At 41.9% G+C, this 15,897-nt stretch overlaps 1 protein-coding gene across 3 annotated transcripts in view; it reads left to right on the forward strand.

The window, feature by feature from the left end:
* mprip (myosin phosphatase Rho interacting protein) overlaps positions 1–15,897 on the forward strand; it is a 444,516-nt gene that overhangs the window by 90,567 nt on the left and 338,052 nt on the right. For all 3 annotated transcript variants that reach the window (XM_060844305.1, XM_060844307.1, XM_060844306.1), the window contains exon 3: positions 4,529–4,594. In XM_060844305.1, coding sequence (XP_060700288.1) covers positions 4,529–4,594 — 66 coding nt within the window. The remainder of the gene's footprint in view (positions 1–4,528; positions 4,595–15,897) is intronic.

The following is a 15,897-nucleotide window of genomic DNA, read 5'->3' on the forward strand; positions in this document are numbered from 1 at the left end:
CTATGACTCTGTAAAAGTAGAAGTTGTGGTTGTCCATATAACCTTGGAAATAATATTTTACAGCTACGTGGATTATTGACTTAATGAAAATTCCCTGGTTCCAATAAAACCTCTTGTCTTGGGCTGTTTTTTTTTCACTCATAAACACATTCTAGAAGCAGAAAATCTTACCATGTCAGGCATCTATATCACCAGGTGAAGGACTTGTAAAGCAACTGGCATTAAAATAAATGACTTAATTTATTCATTCACAGAATGAGGTGCCCTTTGCCCAGGCCAGCATTTATTACTCATCCCTAAATGCTCCGAGGGCAGATAAGTATCAACCACTCATTGCTGTGGGTCTGGAATCACAAAAAACTCAATAAAGCATGGTGCTGGGGGAAAGGTAGGTGGGATGGCGATAAGTGGATGCAGATGGGAGGTTATTGTGATAGGTCAGTGGGAAGGAATTTGGAATGATCCTTTGGGGCCTTGGACAGAGGTGAGGGGGGAGGTGTGGCCGCAGGTTTCGCAGAGGCAAACCCATCCAAAGTCCCAAAATGCCAAATCTGGCAGAGATTTACTAGCCCGTCCTTGAACCTCATTTACTGCATCTGTTGTTCTTGATGTGGTCTTCACGATGTTGGAGAGACAGAGCGCAAACTTGTGGAATGGTTCAGAGGTCCGTATACCCTCTGAACCCTATCTTCCGATGGCCAACTCTTTCAACTCCTCTCTTACTCTCCCAATGACCTGCCCATTGTAAGCCGCCTCCACCACCTAAACAAGGCCACCCACAAACTGGAGGAAGAAGACCTCATCTGTCTCAGGAGCTGACAACCACACAGCCTCAACAATGAATTCACCAGTTTCCAAATATCTCCCCCCCCCCACCCCACACCCCATCCCAGATCCAATCCTCCAACTTGGCACCGCCCTTTTGACCCGACCCACCTGTCCATCTTCCTTCCCACCTACCTGTTTCACCCTTCCCACTGACTTATGGCAATCACTATCTTCCTTTTGCCCACCTATTGCCATCCCATTTATCTTTTCCACCAGTTAACCGCCTTCCCCATTCCCAGCATTGATGAAGGGTCTTACCCGAAAAGTCAACTCTCCTCCTTGGATGCTGCCTGACCTGCTGTGCTTTTTCCAGCACCGTGCTTCATCGACTCGGACTCTCCAGCATCTGCAGTCCTCACTGACCTCTGGAGTCTCCTATAAGCTAGACCAAGGAAGGAAAGCAGTTTCATTCTCTAAAAGGCAACCAGATGTATTTTTCTGACAAATGGCAACAGTTGGTTCAAAGAGAACAAAGAAAATTGCAGCACAGGAACAGGCCCTGTAGCCTTCTACATCTGCACTGATCCAGAACCTCTATCTAAACCTGTCACCTATTTTCTAAGGCTCTGTATCTCTCTGCTCCCTGCCCATTCTTGTATCTGTCCAGATACATCTTACTGACACTATTGTGCCCGCCTCAACCACCTCTGCTGGCAATGTGTACCCGGTACCCACCATCCTCTATGTAAAGAACTTTACATGCATATCTCCCTTAAACTTTTCCCCACTCACCTTGAACTCGTGGCCATTAGTAATTGAGTCCCCCACTCTGGGGGGGGGGAGGAGAAAGGCTTATTGTTACCCACCCTGTGTATAACACTCATGATTTTGTAGACCACAGTCAGGTCTGCCTGTCTCTTTACCCCCCTTCCTCTGTCTTTCTAATGAAAATAATCCTAATCTATTCAACCTCTCTTCATAGCTAGTGTCCTCCATGCTAGGCAACATCCTGGTGAACCTTCTCTGCACCCTTGCCAAAGCATCCTTTTAGTAATGTGGCTATCACAACTGTACGCAGTATTCCAAATGTGGCTGAACCAGAGCCCTATTCATCTGTAACATGACCTGCCAGTTCTTGTACTGAATACCCCATCCGATAAAGGAACACATGCTGTATGCCGCCTTGACCACTCAATATTGACCTATGTTGCCACCTTCAGGGTACAGTGGACCTGAACACCCAGATCTCTCTGTACATCAGTTTTCCTCGGGGCTTTTCCATTTACATTATAGTTCACTCTTGAATTGAATCTTCCAAAATGCATCAACTCTCATTTGCCCGGATTGAACTCCATCTGCCATTTCTCTGTCCAACTCTCCAATCTGTCTATATTCTGCTACATTCTCTGACATCCCTTTCACTATCTGCTACTCCACCAATCTTAGTGTCATCTGCAAACTTGCTAATCGGACCACCTATACCTTCCAGATCATTTATGTCTATCACAGACAACAGTGGTCCCAGCTCTGATCCCTGTGGAACACTACTGGCTACAGTTTTCCATTTTGAGAAACTTCCTTCCACTACTGTCTGCTGTTGCCTAGCCAGTTCTCTATCCATCTGGCTAGTACACCCTGAACCCCATGTGACTTCACTTTCTCCATCACCCTACCATGGGGAATCTCATCAAACACCTTGCTGAAGTCCATGTATGAAGGGCAGTAAAGACAAGCCAGGGAACTATAGATCGGTGAGCCTGACCTCGGTGGTGGGCAAGTTGTTGGAGGGAATCCTGAGGAACAGGATGTACACGTATTTGGAAAGGCAAGGACTGATTCAGGATAGTCAACATGGCTTTGTGCGTGGGAAATCATGTCTCACAAACTTGATTGAGTTTTTTGATGAAGTAACAAAGAAGATTGATGAGGGCAGAGTAGTAGGTATGATCTAAATGGACTTCAGTAAGGTGTTCGACAAGGTTCCCCATGGGAGACTGATTAGCAAGGTTAGATCTCACGGAATACAGGGAGAACTAACCATTTGGATACAGAACTGGCTCAAAGGTAGAAGACAGAGGGTGGTTGTGGAGGGTTGTTTTTCAGACTGGAGGCCTGTGACCAGTGGAGTGCCACAAGGATCGGTGCTGGGCCCTCTACTTTTTGTCATTTACATAAATGATTTGGATGCGAGCATAAGAGCTGCAGTTAGTAAGTTTGCAGATGATGCCAAAATTGGAGCTATAGGGGACAGTGAAGAGGGTTACCTTAGATTACAACGGGATCTGGACCAGATGGGCCAATGGGGTGAAAAGTGGCAGATGGAGTTTGATTCAGATAAATGCGAGGTGCTGCATTTTGGGAAAGCAAATCTTAGCAGGACCTATACACTTAATGGTAAGGTCCTAGGGAGTGTTTCTGAACAAAGAGACCTTGGAGTGCAGGTTCATAGCTCCTTAAAAGTGGAGTCGCAGGTAGATAGGATAGTGAAAGTGGTGTTTGGTATGCTTTCCTTTATTGGTCACAGTACTGAGTACAGGAGTTGGGAGGTCATGTTGCGGCTGTACAGTACATTGGTTTGGCCACTGTTATAATGCGTGCAGTTCTGGTCTCCTTCGTATCAGAAAAATGTTGTGAAACTTGAAAGGGTTCAGAAAAGATTTACAAGGATGTTGCTAGGGTTGGAGGATCTGAGCTACAGAGAGACGCTGAGCAGGTTAGGGTTGTTTTGCCTGGAGTGTCGGAGGTGGAGGGGTGACCTTTATAGAGGTTTACAGAATTATGAGGGGCATGGATAGGATAAATACACAAAGCCTTTTCCCTGGGGTCGGGGAGTCCAGTACTAGAGGGCACAGGTTTAGGATGAGAGGGGAAAGATATAAAAGAGACCTAAGGGGCAACTTTTTCACGCACGTGTATGGAATGAGCTGCCAGAGGATGTGGTAGAGGCTGGTACAATTGCAACATTTAAAAGGCATTTGGATGGGTATATGAATAGGAAAGGTTTGGAAGGATATGGGCCGGATGCTAGCAGGTGGGACTAGATTGGGTTGGGATATCTGGTCGGTATGGACGAGTTGGACTGAAGGGTCTGTTTCCATGCTGTACATCTCTATGACTGTGACATCTACAGCTCTTCCCTCATCAATCAACTTTCTTTTCCTCAAAGACTTCTATGAAGTTGGTAAGACATGACCTTCCCTGTGCAAAACCATGTTACCTATCACTGATGAGCCCATTTTCCTTCAAATGAAAATAGATTCTATCCTTCAGTATCTTCTCCAGCAGCTTCCCTACAACTGATGCTAGGTTCAGCGGTCTATAATTACCTGGATCATTCCTGCTACCTTTAAACAAGGGATAGTGTTAGCAATTCTCCAGTCCTCTGGGACCTCATCTAATTTCAAGGATGCTGTAAAGATATCTTAGTCATCACAGTCAAACATCCTAATTCCATTTTTTAAAAAATTGAATTCAGTTCCTGCCATGGCAGGATTTGAACCAGAGTCCCCAGAACATTACAAAGGTCTCTGGATTAATAGTCTAATAGTACCACTAGGCCATTAATGGAAATTCTCACTTCCTTCATGAAAAGCTGCATAGTGAGATACATATATTTAGCATGACTTAAACTGAGGGTATAAACTTTTTTACTTTTAAATACATAGCAAATAATTTCCTATCAAAATAGTTCAGAGAAATTTTGAACCCCACTGTTGCAGTTTATAACTTTTTTTCTTTTCTCCTCTGCCCCAACGTCTAGAAATGGCAGCGCAGATTCTTTGTGTTATATGAACATGGCTGTCTACGTTACGCTTTGGATGAATCGGTAAGTAGAGTTTCTTCTTGGTTGATTTGAAATATTCCAATGCTTTAATCAGTCCGTTCTCAACTGAAATGGATTTCACCATTTCTGATACTTTTTGAAATGAAACATAATTACCATATAAATTGAAACATTGTTTTACAGAATAAGTTAGTTTTTCTGCTGAATTGTTAACTAAGCCCAGTTGTCAGTAAAAGAGAACACATTAATTTTGCAACTGAGGACTTCAACTCACAAGTAGCAATGTGATAAATTTTATGGCTACTGGTATGTTATTTTAAAGTATAACTATTGATGCATAAGCATAATGCTGAGGAATTGTTTGAATGTAATAGCACATGGAGATTATTGTCCCTGATTCTCTTCAGTTTTGCGATAATTTTTATTTTTTTTGCAACTATACATAGAGTCATAGAGATGTACAGCATGGAAACAGACCCTTCGGTCCAACCAGTCCATACCGACCAGATATCCCAACCCAGTCTAGTCCCATTTACCAGCACCAGGCCCATAGCCCTCCAAATACTTCCTGTTCATTTACCCATCCAAATGCCTCTTAAATGTTGCAATTGTACCAGCCTCCACCACATCCTCTGGCAGCTCATTTCATATACACGTACCACCCTCTGCGTAAAAACGTTGCCCCTTAGATCTCTTTTATATCTTTTCCCTTCACCCTAAACATATACCCTCTAGTTCTGGACTCACTGACCCCAGGGATCCTAAAATTCGATATGTCCATGTGTTGAAATGATGCATGAATTGTAACTTATCATTTGAGTTTGAAGGGTGGTTTTGAGTTAAATGAAAATAAGGAGAGTTCTTGTCAACTATAGGAATTGAGATTTGGTTTGTACACACCAATCTTTTTGAAGGTGGCAGAGCAAGTGAATAAGGCTTTTAAATAAACAGACTAGTTTCAGGGCTTCATCTGAGTAGAAATCTGACTAGAAAATGTAAGAGCAATTACTTTGTTTGCTTCAGAGAATCATAGAATCCCTACAGTGTGGAAACAGCCCTTTGGCCCAACTGATCCTCTGAACAGTAACCCACCCAGACCCATTCCCCAATCCTATCATCTTGTATTTACCCCTGACTAATGTGCCTACCCATTGCTGATCTCTATGGGCAATTTAGAATGGCCAATTCACCTAACCTGCACATCTTTGGGTTGTGGGAGGAAACCCATGCAGACATTACGAGAATGTGCAAACTCCACACAGTCACTCGCCTGAGGCTGGAATCTAACCAGGGCCCCTGGTGCAGAGAGTGAACGGTGCTCACCACTGAGCCACTGTGCTGCCCCGTTTATAGTTGCTTGAAGGCCAGTACTGATTTTAGTAATTTTCAAAAGCTAACCGCATATATATTTAAAGAACAATTTGTAGGACAAAAGACAAAGAGGAGGAACTAATTGAATAGCTCTTTGAAAGAGCTAGAACAGATTATGCCCTAAAGTGACAGGATTAGTGAGACACCGTTCCTCCAAATGTATCATGCTAGAGAGAGACAGAGACACAGTCATTGAAGCAGTGTAGAGAAGGTAACAGGCAGGGATACTGAAACTGGTGAAATGTTGTCAGAGGCAAGGCCAGGATGGGGGCATGTGGGAGCTGAAGCTCAAAGTCAGGTGGGGTGAGTCATGAGGAATGGGCTGCAGGAAGAGAAACTGATATTGTTGGGGGCTGCATGAAATGGGAAGTAAGCTGGCAAGACTGATTCAGCTCTGACCTCATCCTCCTGCGAAAATGTTTAGTGAGTCTTTTTGTCAATACTTTGGTTAATTTTTATGTCTGTCGTGCCAGTTTAAATTCTGTTGTCACTGGACCTGTGTCACTTTACAGATGCCTGAGGGACTTGGTTAATTGGGCAGAAGAGAATGTGAGGTTTGGGTGTGGAACTGACTATATTTATTTAATCTGTCATTCTCTATAAAGTGGCTGACTTTAGATTTTACGAGTGTTTATTCTTGCATTATAGAGTCATAGATGTACAGTACGAAAACAGACCCTTTGGTCCGACTTGTCCATGCTAACCAGATATACCAACCGAATGTAGTCCTACTGGCCAGCACCTGGCCCATATGCCTCCAGACCCTTTCTATTCATACACTCATCCAGATGCCTTTTTAAAAGTTGCAATTGTACTAGCCACCACCACTACCTCTGACTGTTCATTCCATGCATGCACCACCCTCTGTGAAAAAGTTGCCTCTTAGGTCTTTTTGTTATCTTTCCCCATTCACCTTAAACCTATGCTCTGTAGTGCTCGCTCTCGCGCTCTCTCGCAATACCCTTGTAAATATTCCAAAAGTGGCTTAACCAATGTCCTGTACAGCTGCAATATGACCTCCCAACTCCTGTCCTTGATACTCTGACCAATAAAGGAAAGCATACCAAATTTCTTCTTCACTATCCTATCAACCTGTGACTCTACTTTCAAAAAGCTATGAACCTGCACTCAAAGGTTTCTTTGTTCAGCAGCATTCCCCAGGGCCTTGCCATTAAGTGTATAAATAAATATCTTTAACGTTATCACCTTTTATAAATACGTAGTCATAGAATTTGTAAAGCAACGTGGTTACTTCTTGCAGCTTTAACTTTGTGAATAATTAATTAGCTAGATTTGCATTTAATATTCATTTTAGACAGTTTTTGAAACATTATTTGGACGTCTAAAGTCTTGGATGTAAATATTTAACTTGTTCTGTGGGTTATGTTCCAATTGGTATTCCTGCACCTTTTTTGCTTTTGCCTTCCATTATTGTGTATTTGAAAAAAAAGCACCTTTTGCCATCAGGTCCTGGAATGGGATTTGAATAGGAGTTTCTTGCTTAGGCCAAGGTGTTACTGTTCTCCACAAATCACCTTTTAAATTGGATAATCATCTCTCCTTTTTTAAAACCAGGTTTTAATTTGGAGATGCAAATATTAAACGCTCAACTGAATAACAAATGTATAGTAAGTGTTCATGAAATCAGGGTTGGAGTACTTTGTGCAGTTGTTGTGGTTCTGTTCGCCGAGCTGGGAGTTTTTGTTGCAAACGTTTCGTCCCCTTTCTCGGTGACATCTTCAGTGCTTGGGAGCCTCCTGTGAAGTGCTTCTGTGCCGATTTCTCCGGCATTTATAGTGGTTTGAATCTGCCGCTTCCGGTTGTCAGTTGCTGTCCGCTGCAGTGGCCGGTATATAGGGTCTAGGTCGATGTGTCTGTTGATAGAATTTGTGGATGAGTGCCATGTCTCTAGGACGTCCTAGAGACATGGCACTCATCCACAAATTCTATCAACAGACACATCGACCTAGACCCAATATACCGGCCACTGCAGCGGACAGCAACTGACAACCGGAAGCGGCAGATTCAAACCACTATAAATGCCGGAGAAATCGGCACAGAAGCACTTCACAGGAGGCTCCCAAGCACTGAAGATGTCACCGAGAAAGGGGACGAAACGTTTGCAACAAAAACTCCCAGCTCGGCGAACAGAACCACAACAACGAGCACCCGAGCTACAAATCTTCTCTCAAACTTTGAACTATGTGCAGTTTTGGGCTCCAAGTGTAAGAAAGAATGGACAGGATAAAGTGGTGATTCATTGGAATGTTGTCTGGTAGGAAATGGATCAATGTTTTTGTTGTGGAGCTAAGATTACAGGTTAATCTGACGGATGTGTTTCCATGTGGCAGTGGTAGAGAAAAATGTCTAAGAGCCCTAGAATGAGGGACATGATAGAAGTATGACCTGGTGGAATATTGTACATTAAGAATTATAATTGAAGCAGGAAGGACCTCTGTTCCAAAGAGAAGAATAAAAGGATAATTGACTAAGAAATCATATCTGGTTGGTTCTGTAAAAGGAACTAATTGGGATCAACGATCTGATGTATTGTTGTATTTTGGGCTCAAATTGTGCACTGAAACTACAACAACAAAGAGCCACCTGATATGTAGCAACTCTAATGTAGGAAGGCATTCAAAGTCACATCAGCGTTATCAAGATGATGACCAGAAGCTTGTTGAAGCCTGTTTTAAGGAGTGTGTTTATGGGGAGGAGAGAGGGGAGTTCTTGAGCGTGAGATTCAGATGGGCAAAGAGCTACCAGAATGGGATGGATTTAGAACTCTGCTGCTTTCAACTGTTCGTGTTAACAATGAGTTCAGATTTGGAAGATTGTCTTGCCTGGAGAAAGCTGCATGAAATATTGATGGGCAAGACTGTTAATGAATTTCAGCACATGGTCATTATTGCACATTGAATTCGTGCCAGCTCTCTGGAGCAGTCCTTCGAGTGTATATCCAGTTTCCTGCTGAAGTAATTGATACTCTCTGCTTACATGACTCTTGTAGGTATGGAGTTCCACACTATGAATGCTTGTTTTTAACATGTTTTGAAAAGAGAAAAGTTTTTCTCACATTCTTGTCCCAAATCCACCTATGGCTCTTGCTTAAAGTCTTAAATTTGTGTCTCATTGACTTCCCATCTTCAAAATAAGAATGAATTGGAAAGAAAATGATTTAGATTAAATTCCCTACAGTATGGAAATAGGGCCTTTGGCCCAGCAAGTCCATTCTGACTCTGAGTAAATCACCATTTCTCTAGCCTACATTTACCCCTGACTAATGCATGTAACACTATATGGGCAATTTAGCATGGCCAATTCACCTGACCAGCACATCTTTGGATTGTGGGAGAAAACAGGAGCATGCTGAGGAAACCCACACGACAGTGGGAGAATGTCTGTGTGGAGTTTGCACAGTCACCCAAGGCAAGAACCTGGGTCCCTGGTGCTGTGTGGCAGCAATGCGAACCACTGAGCCACCATGCTGCCACTGACTTGGTACAATGAGAATTGATCCAATTCTGTTTTAATAAGTGGAGGTAGCACTTGATTTATTAATAATGGGTAGCATGGTAGCTCAGTGGTTAGTACTGCTACCTCGCAGCACCAGGGGCCCAGGTTTGATACCAACCTCTGGCAACTGTCCAGATTTGCACGTTCTCCCTGTGTATACATGGGATTCAAATGGGTGCTCTGATTTCCTCCAACAGTCCAAAGTTGTGTAAGTTAGGTGTATTGGCCATGATGAATCGCCCTATAGTTGAATGAGCAGGCTAGATGGGTTAGCCATGATAAATGTGGGATCACAGGGATAGGATGGGATGCATCTTCAGCAGGTGATGCAGACCCAATGGGCTGAACAGTGTCTATGTGCACTGTGTGCATTCTGTGATTTTATATAATTTGTTGAAATGGGCTTGACTGGGGTAGGGAGCAAAAAGTTGCTTCCTCTGGCTTTGCACTCCAGAATTGGGGCTACACACTCTGGATCAGGGCAAACCTTTCTGCTTAGGGTGAGCAAAAATCCCATCATCCAGTTTCAAATCTTTGAATGTCCTCAACAGAATTGTTGCTCAGAATTTCAAATAAAATATGCAATCTAAACTGCAAACTGGAACTTTGAACTGTTGTTTTGATTTTTTTATTTTTCAACTCCTTAAGTAGAATAATATTGTTCATTTATTGCTTACACAAGGACATGTAACTTTTGAAGGTGCTATGTTTGATATTTTTGAGGCAAATGCCTCTTCGGTTGAAAATTTAAAAACTGTCCAGCAACAACTTCTGGGATGATGAGTAGCAGCAGTTTATCACAAAATTGAGAAGAGTAGTAACCCATACCTCCAAGTGCTTGCAAGCTAAGCTGGATCTCTGTTTCTCTGAGAGTGGAAGAAAACTCGTACTAAAAGACTCTGGAAAGACGTTTTTATTGAAAACTGAGTAGCTATGATTTAAGGATTGCTGTAGTTGACAACAGGAATTCAAACCAAAAGAACTAAAAGTCACTTCATCAGATTGGACTCTTGATAGACAGAATTTGTTCTTTTTTAAGCTTGTGTTTTCTACCTGAGTATTTCTGCAGAACTGTCTTATCTGTCTGATAGGTGATTGAATAGGTCCATGTTTGAATTTAAATGGGTGTATTTTAAGTTTACATGTTTAGCAATTGATCAATTTTGCTCCTTTGTTCAAGGATAAGTTTGTTATAATAAGTCAGTTGTTTTTGCTTGTTGATGAAGGGATATTGAGTTTTTCATCTTTGATGGCCATAGTTGAGCAAATTAAATATCCTCATGATTAACCTGATAGTCTTCACATTTGTGGTGATACATGGGATAGTGGGGCTTGGTTTCCAGTGCACTTTCCATCGGGGTTCTGACAGCATGGCGTGACCGATTCTTCAGAGTAACGGGTGGGTATCAACCAGATTAGTCACTTTACCAACCCTCCTAACCATCTGGTATGGGTCATTTGAACCGCTTTTTGAAATTGAACTTGTAAGGGTAGTTACACTTTGTCTTTTGCTTGAAATATTCTAGTTGCATCATGTTGTCTACCTATTCTTTGATCTTTGCCTGAAAGATTTTTAAGTGCTCTTGCACTATTTGCATGCTCCTGTGAGTCTCCTTCGAAGCTTGGGTATACAATCCAATATTGAGGGACTGTTACTTTGTCTTAGCCTCCTTATGGTCAGTTTTAATAGACCTCTTAACTTTTGGCTATAGATGATTCAAATAGACTAAACCCAGTAGACTCTCTTAAGGCAATATCTGATAGCAAATAATAAAAATTAATATTTTGTTCCAGTCCAGCACATAGTCACGACAATAAAACTTGATCATTATCTTGTGCTTAGTAGTATCACACAGGTTCCTTTTTTTTCTGGATGGTGTATGGTGGAGTTCACATTGTTTAAATGCCGAAGTAACATGTTCTAAAAGATTTTTTGACCTGCAGTCAGACCAAGGATCCAATGTTGTTTCTGTTGTTGGTCCATAATTAATTAAGACTTGGAGTGAGATAGTCTAATGGCATTATCACTGGACTGTTAGTTCAGAGACCCTGGTAACGCCTAGGTTTGAATCTGGCCATGACAGATGGTAGAGAAAGTGAGGACTGTAGATGCTGGAGATCTGGGTCGAGAGAGTGGTGCTGGAAAAGCACAGCAGGTCAGAGAGCATCCGAGGAGCAGGAGAATCTATTGCTTTTGGGCATAAGCCCTTCAAATTTTCTTTTTTTTTCAAAAAAAAGAAACTAGGAGTCTAATTTCATTGTTGGGAAAATCCATTTGGTTGACTCATGTCCTTTTTACAGAAGGAAGCAGCTATCCTTACCTGGTCTGGCCTACACATGACTGCAGACCTAAAGTAATGTAATTGACACTCAGTCTGCCAGTGATGCCCATAGACTAATGAATGAATAAAATTTCTGCCACTACATTAGGTGTACATATCCTCCAAAGGAGTAGGTTTGGAAATCAGTTGTCATATCTATAATCATAAAGTACTGATGGCCTGCTTTCATTTTCAGTATGGTCCTACACCATCTATGAAACCTGAATAAATGGTTCTTCAAAAATGGATATGGTATTAAAGATGCCAGTTTGATTACTTTGAGGTTTTCCCACTATCTGACATGGATGGCAAATCTTACAGAAATTGTAGAATTGTAGAATCCCTACTGGATGGAACAGGTCATTGGTCCATTGAGTCCATACCAACCTTCTGAAGAGCTTCCCACCCAGACTTACCCCTTACCCCCATTCCCAGTAATTTGCATTTCCTGTGGTTAATCCACTTAGCCTGCACATCCTTGGACACTCTGGGCAATTTAGCATGGCCAATTCATTTAACCTGCACATCTTTGGGCTGTGGGAGGAGACCAAAGCAAACTCAAGTGGACATGGCAAACATACAAAATTCCACACAGTCGCCTGAGGGTGGAATTGAACTGCCACCCTGGTACTGAGGTGGAAGTGCTATACTCTGAGCCACTGTGCTGCCCTTATGTGGTCTTGGGCAAGTAAAATGCCTGTTTATTGCTGCTTGAGTTTTCTGTATGTTCTACTGTAGGATTTCATGTGCTGCTGCTCAATGTCTCCTTCCTATAATTGGATTTTACCACTATCTGATGAATAGTTGTCTATTTCTCATCTGCATGTGTGTGAGGATATTTCTACTTTCCCATCCAGACTTTGTAATATTATAGTACTCTGGAACTCCATAAGCTTTTGTTTCATTGTACGCTGAATCTGCTTTCTGTCCTTGGTTAAAAAGGACACAAAGTGCTTCTTTTGAATTATCCCTCTCTTTTTTGCAGAAGCAAAGTTTTGTTTCATCTGCTTCTGCATGATGGACTTTGTTTCGCCATTCTTCTGGTTATCACTTACGATTGACAAATACCTTGAATCTGTTCCTACTTGAACCTCACTCATACTTGGATTATAATCAAAGCTGTGACTTTCACTCCAGCCAAATCATTACCTAGAAATAAGTCAGCTTTGTGCATAGGTGATTTCTGAATAGCTCCTACCATCACTGTTCAGGACATAAGGTCACATTCCAAATGAAGAGGTATGTGCTCTCCACTACCTGTTAAGACTTTTAACATTGTGCACCCTTGAGAGGAATAAAAAACCCCTTTCCAGCAAAGGAGGTTTAGTAGCTCCTGAATCTCTTTTTTTAAGAATCTAGGTTTAGTTGTATCTTTTGAAGAGAGAAGTTTTACCTTACTTTCGCTAAAATCTTTATATCTCTACTTTAGTCACCTTTCCTGTCCCCTCAGCAGTGTTTGCCTTTGATTGTGTTGCCAAAGCTGCAATTTGTTCTCTAGTATTGGAGTTCTTCATTTTGGATTTTTTTTGTGAACCCCAGTAAAACCTATGGACTTTCCATGTAAATTCCAGCATTGAGTGAAGGTGTTACATTTTCACATCAGTAACACCGCGGGCCTTCAACTGTCCCTTCTCATGCGCGCGCGCGCGCGCGCGCGCGCGCGCGCGCGCGCGCACGCACGCGCACACACACACACACACACACACACACACACACCCAGGGCTTTCCTTTCTGACATGAAGAGATCTTGTAGCATTCCAACAGTTTCTTCCCACCACCCTGCCCTCTTTTTTTTAAAATCCTAGTTACTTGTCTTCCCTTCACCGTTCTACCTTTAGGATTCTCAGGAATATGGGTGCAACAGGGAAAAAATGTTTTTTTTGTTTTGTGTGTGCTCGTGCTCATTAGCCATCTCTGCCACGTCTTGCAGTTACAACCTCCTTGTTTTCAACAAAGGTTGTAATCATCCAAAACTGGTGATTTCTTGAATAATTTTTATCTGAGAATTTTGCATATGGTATTTACTCCTAATGCCAATACAACTAGTCAGAAATACTTTATTGTTTCAAATTCATTGTAGACTTACCCAGGCTGATCAAATTTCAACTTCTGCAGGTTTACTTCAGGAACTAGCTCGTGCACTCCAATAGCCTTTTTAAAGCCTCCTAATCCATTGAGACCATGTTTGACAGTAATACATAAATCTTATGCTGTACCTTTTAACTTGCTTTGCATGGCAGTTTCCAGTTTTCCTTTTTATAATTTCTTCTGGGTTTTTTTTTGTCAAATAAAAAGAATGATTTGACATCCTTCACAAATTTTGATAGGGCTGTATAAACTTAAATATTTTTCTTACAGGATTTGAGATTGTGGCTAGAGTTTTCCTAATCAGAGTCATCTTCTGCATACGAAGCCTTTTTTTTAAAACCAGCACAGGAGGGTGCAGGTTTTTAATTTTCTGAATTTTCTCTATCTTTTCCTCTCTCCTGAGTCTTTAATTCCAGACGTTATATTCTTTCGTTTGTTACATAAGTTTTGATTCTTTTCATTCAACTTCCCTTTTTCACTTCAAATTGCTTTTAGCTGCAACTTCTTAAAATTCTTGGCTTTTACCGATGATGATATGTTGATTGCAGAAAATCATCAATTTGGTAGCTAGTCAGTTGGATCGAGATGTTTACTTAAGTTAGAACTGCCTTTCAGTCGTTTCCATGCTGCTGCTTTTTTCATCGGCTACTGAATTGATCATCATCAGTAAACAACATATCGCCAAAATCTCTGCAATTGAATAAATAGGCAACAAATCCTGGAGCCACAATATTTTAATTTGGTGGCACGGTGGTTCAGTGGTTAACACTGCTGCCTCTCAGCGCCAGGGATTCTGTTCAATTCCAGTCTTGGGTGGCTATGTGAGTGGAGTTGCAAATTGTTCCCATGTCTGTGTGGGTTTGCTCAGGATGCTCTGGTTTTCTCCCACAGTCCAAACATGTGCAGGTAAGGTGGATTAGACATTCTAAATTCCCCATAGTATCCAGGAATGTGTAGATTAGGTGGACTAGCCATAGAAAATGCAGGGTTATTGGAATGGGGGGATACGTCTGGCTGGAAAGCTCTTTGGTGTGTTGGTACGGACTAAATGACCTGCTTCCACATTGTAAATTCCTCGAATCCCTACATAGTGTTTTTGCTGTAATTCTGTTTTGAGGCACTTCACAGCATTATAAAACTAAATATGGCACTGCGACACATATATTCAGTCAAATAGTTAAGAACCAAGGGGTGAACTTGGTCAAGGAGGAAAATTTAGGGAGTCCCTTGGGGAAGGGTAATATGGTAGGTGGTAGGGTGATAGAGAGATGTAGGGAGGTAACCTAAACATCAGAAGGTATGTTCTTGGAATGTTTCCAAGAGGTTGGAGATTGAGAAAGGGAGGTTCCAAGCCAGGAAGGAATATGAAAATAAGCATTTGTAATTCAAGGCATGATCCAACCTAGAGTCATATAGGTCAGTGATCCCAGGATGGCTGAACCAAATACAAATTGAGTTGGTCCACAAGCAGCAGAGTTTTGAATGATCGTTTAATAAAATACAATGTGGGAGGCCAGGCAAGAGGGTTTCAAATCAAGTCTGCAGAGATCACAAAGGCATGGATGAGAAGAGCTGGACATTATTATTAGGCTGGAAATTGGTAGTCTAATGATGGCACAGATATGTGCCTTAAATTTCATCGATGCATTTAACACTGATTGCAGAATAGAGAACTAAGAAGAAAGTTGAAATGTAGGACCCCAAAGCATCTTAATATTCCTGAGATTACTAAGAATGCCACGAGCTAGTCACTAGAAACAACAGGATATTTAGGATGAACATGTGGCTGAAAAGGTGGTGTCAGGAGAGTTTTCAAATTCATGGGACATTGAGACTAGTTCTTGGGGAGATGGGATTTGTACAAACTAGACGAGTTACACCTGGGCAGGACTTGGACTGATGCCCTTGGTAGGGGAAATACTTGGTAGATTGGTTTGGGAGGGCTTAAATTAATGTGGCAGGGGGATGGGAACCAGAGGAGACAGGTAGATATAGAAATTGAGGGAGAGGTGGAAACTAAGGCAAATATGACTTAACAGCAGGCAAAGA

This window comes from Hemiscyllium ocellatum, chromosome 25 (genome assembly GCF_020745735.1).
Source record: "Hemiscyllium ocellatum isolate sHemOce1 chromosome 25, sHemOce1.pat.X.cur, whole genome shotgun sequence".
Lineage (NCBI taxonomy): Eukaryota > Metazoa > Chordata > Chondrichthyes > Orectolobiformes > Hemiscylliidae > Hemiscyllium > Hemiscyllium ocellatum.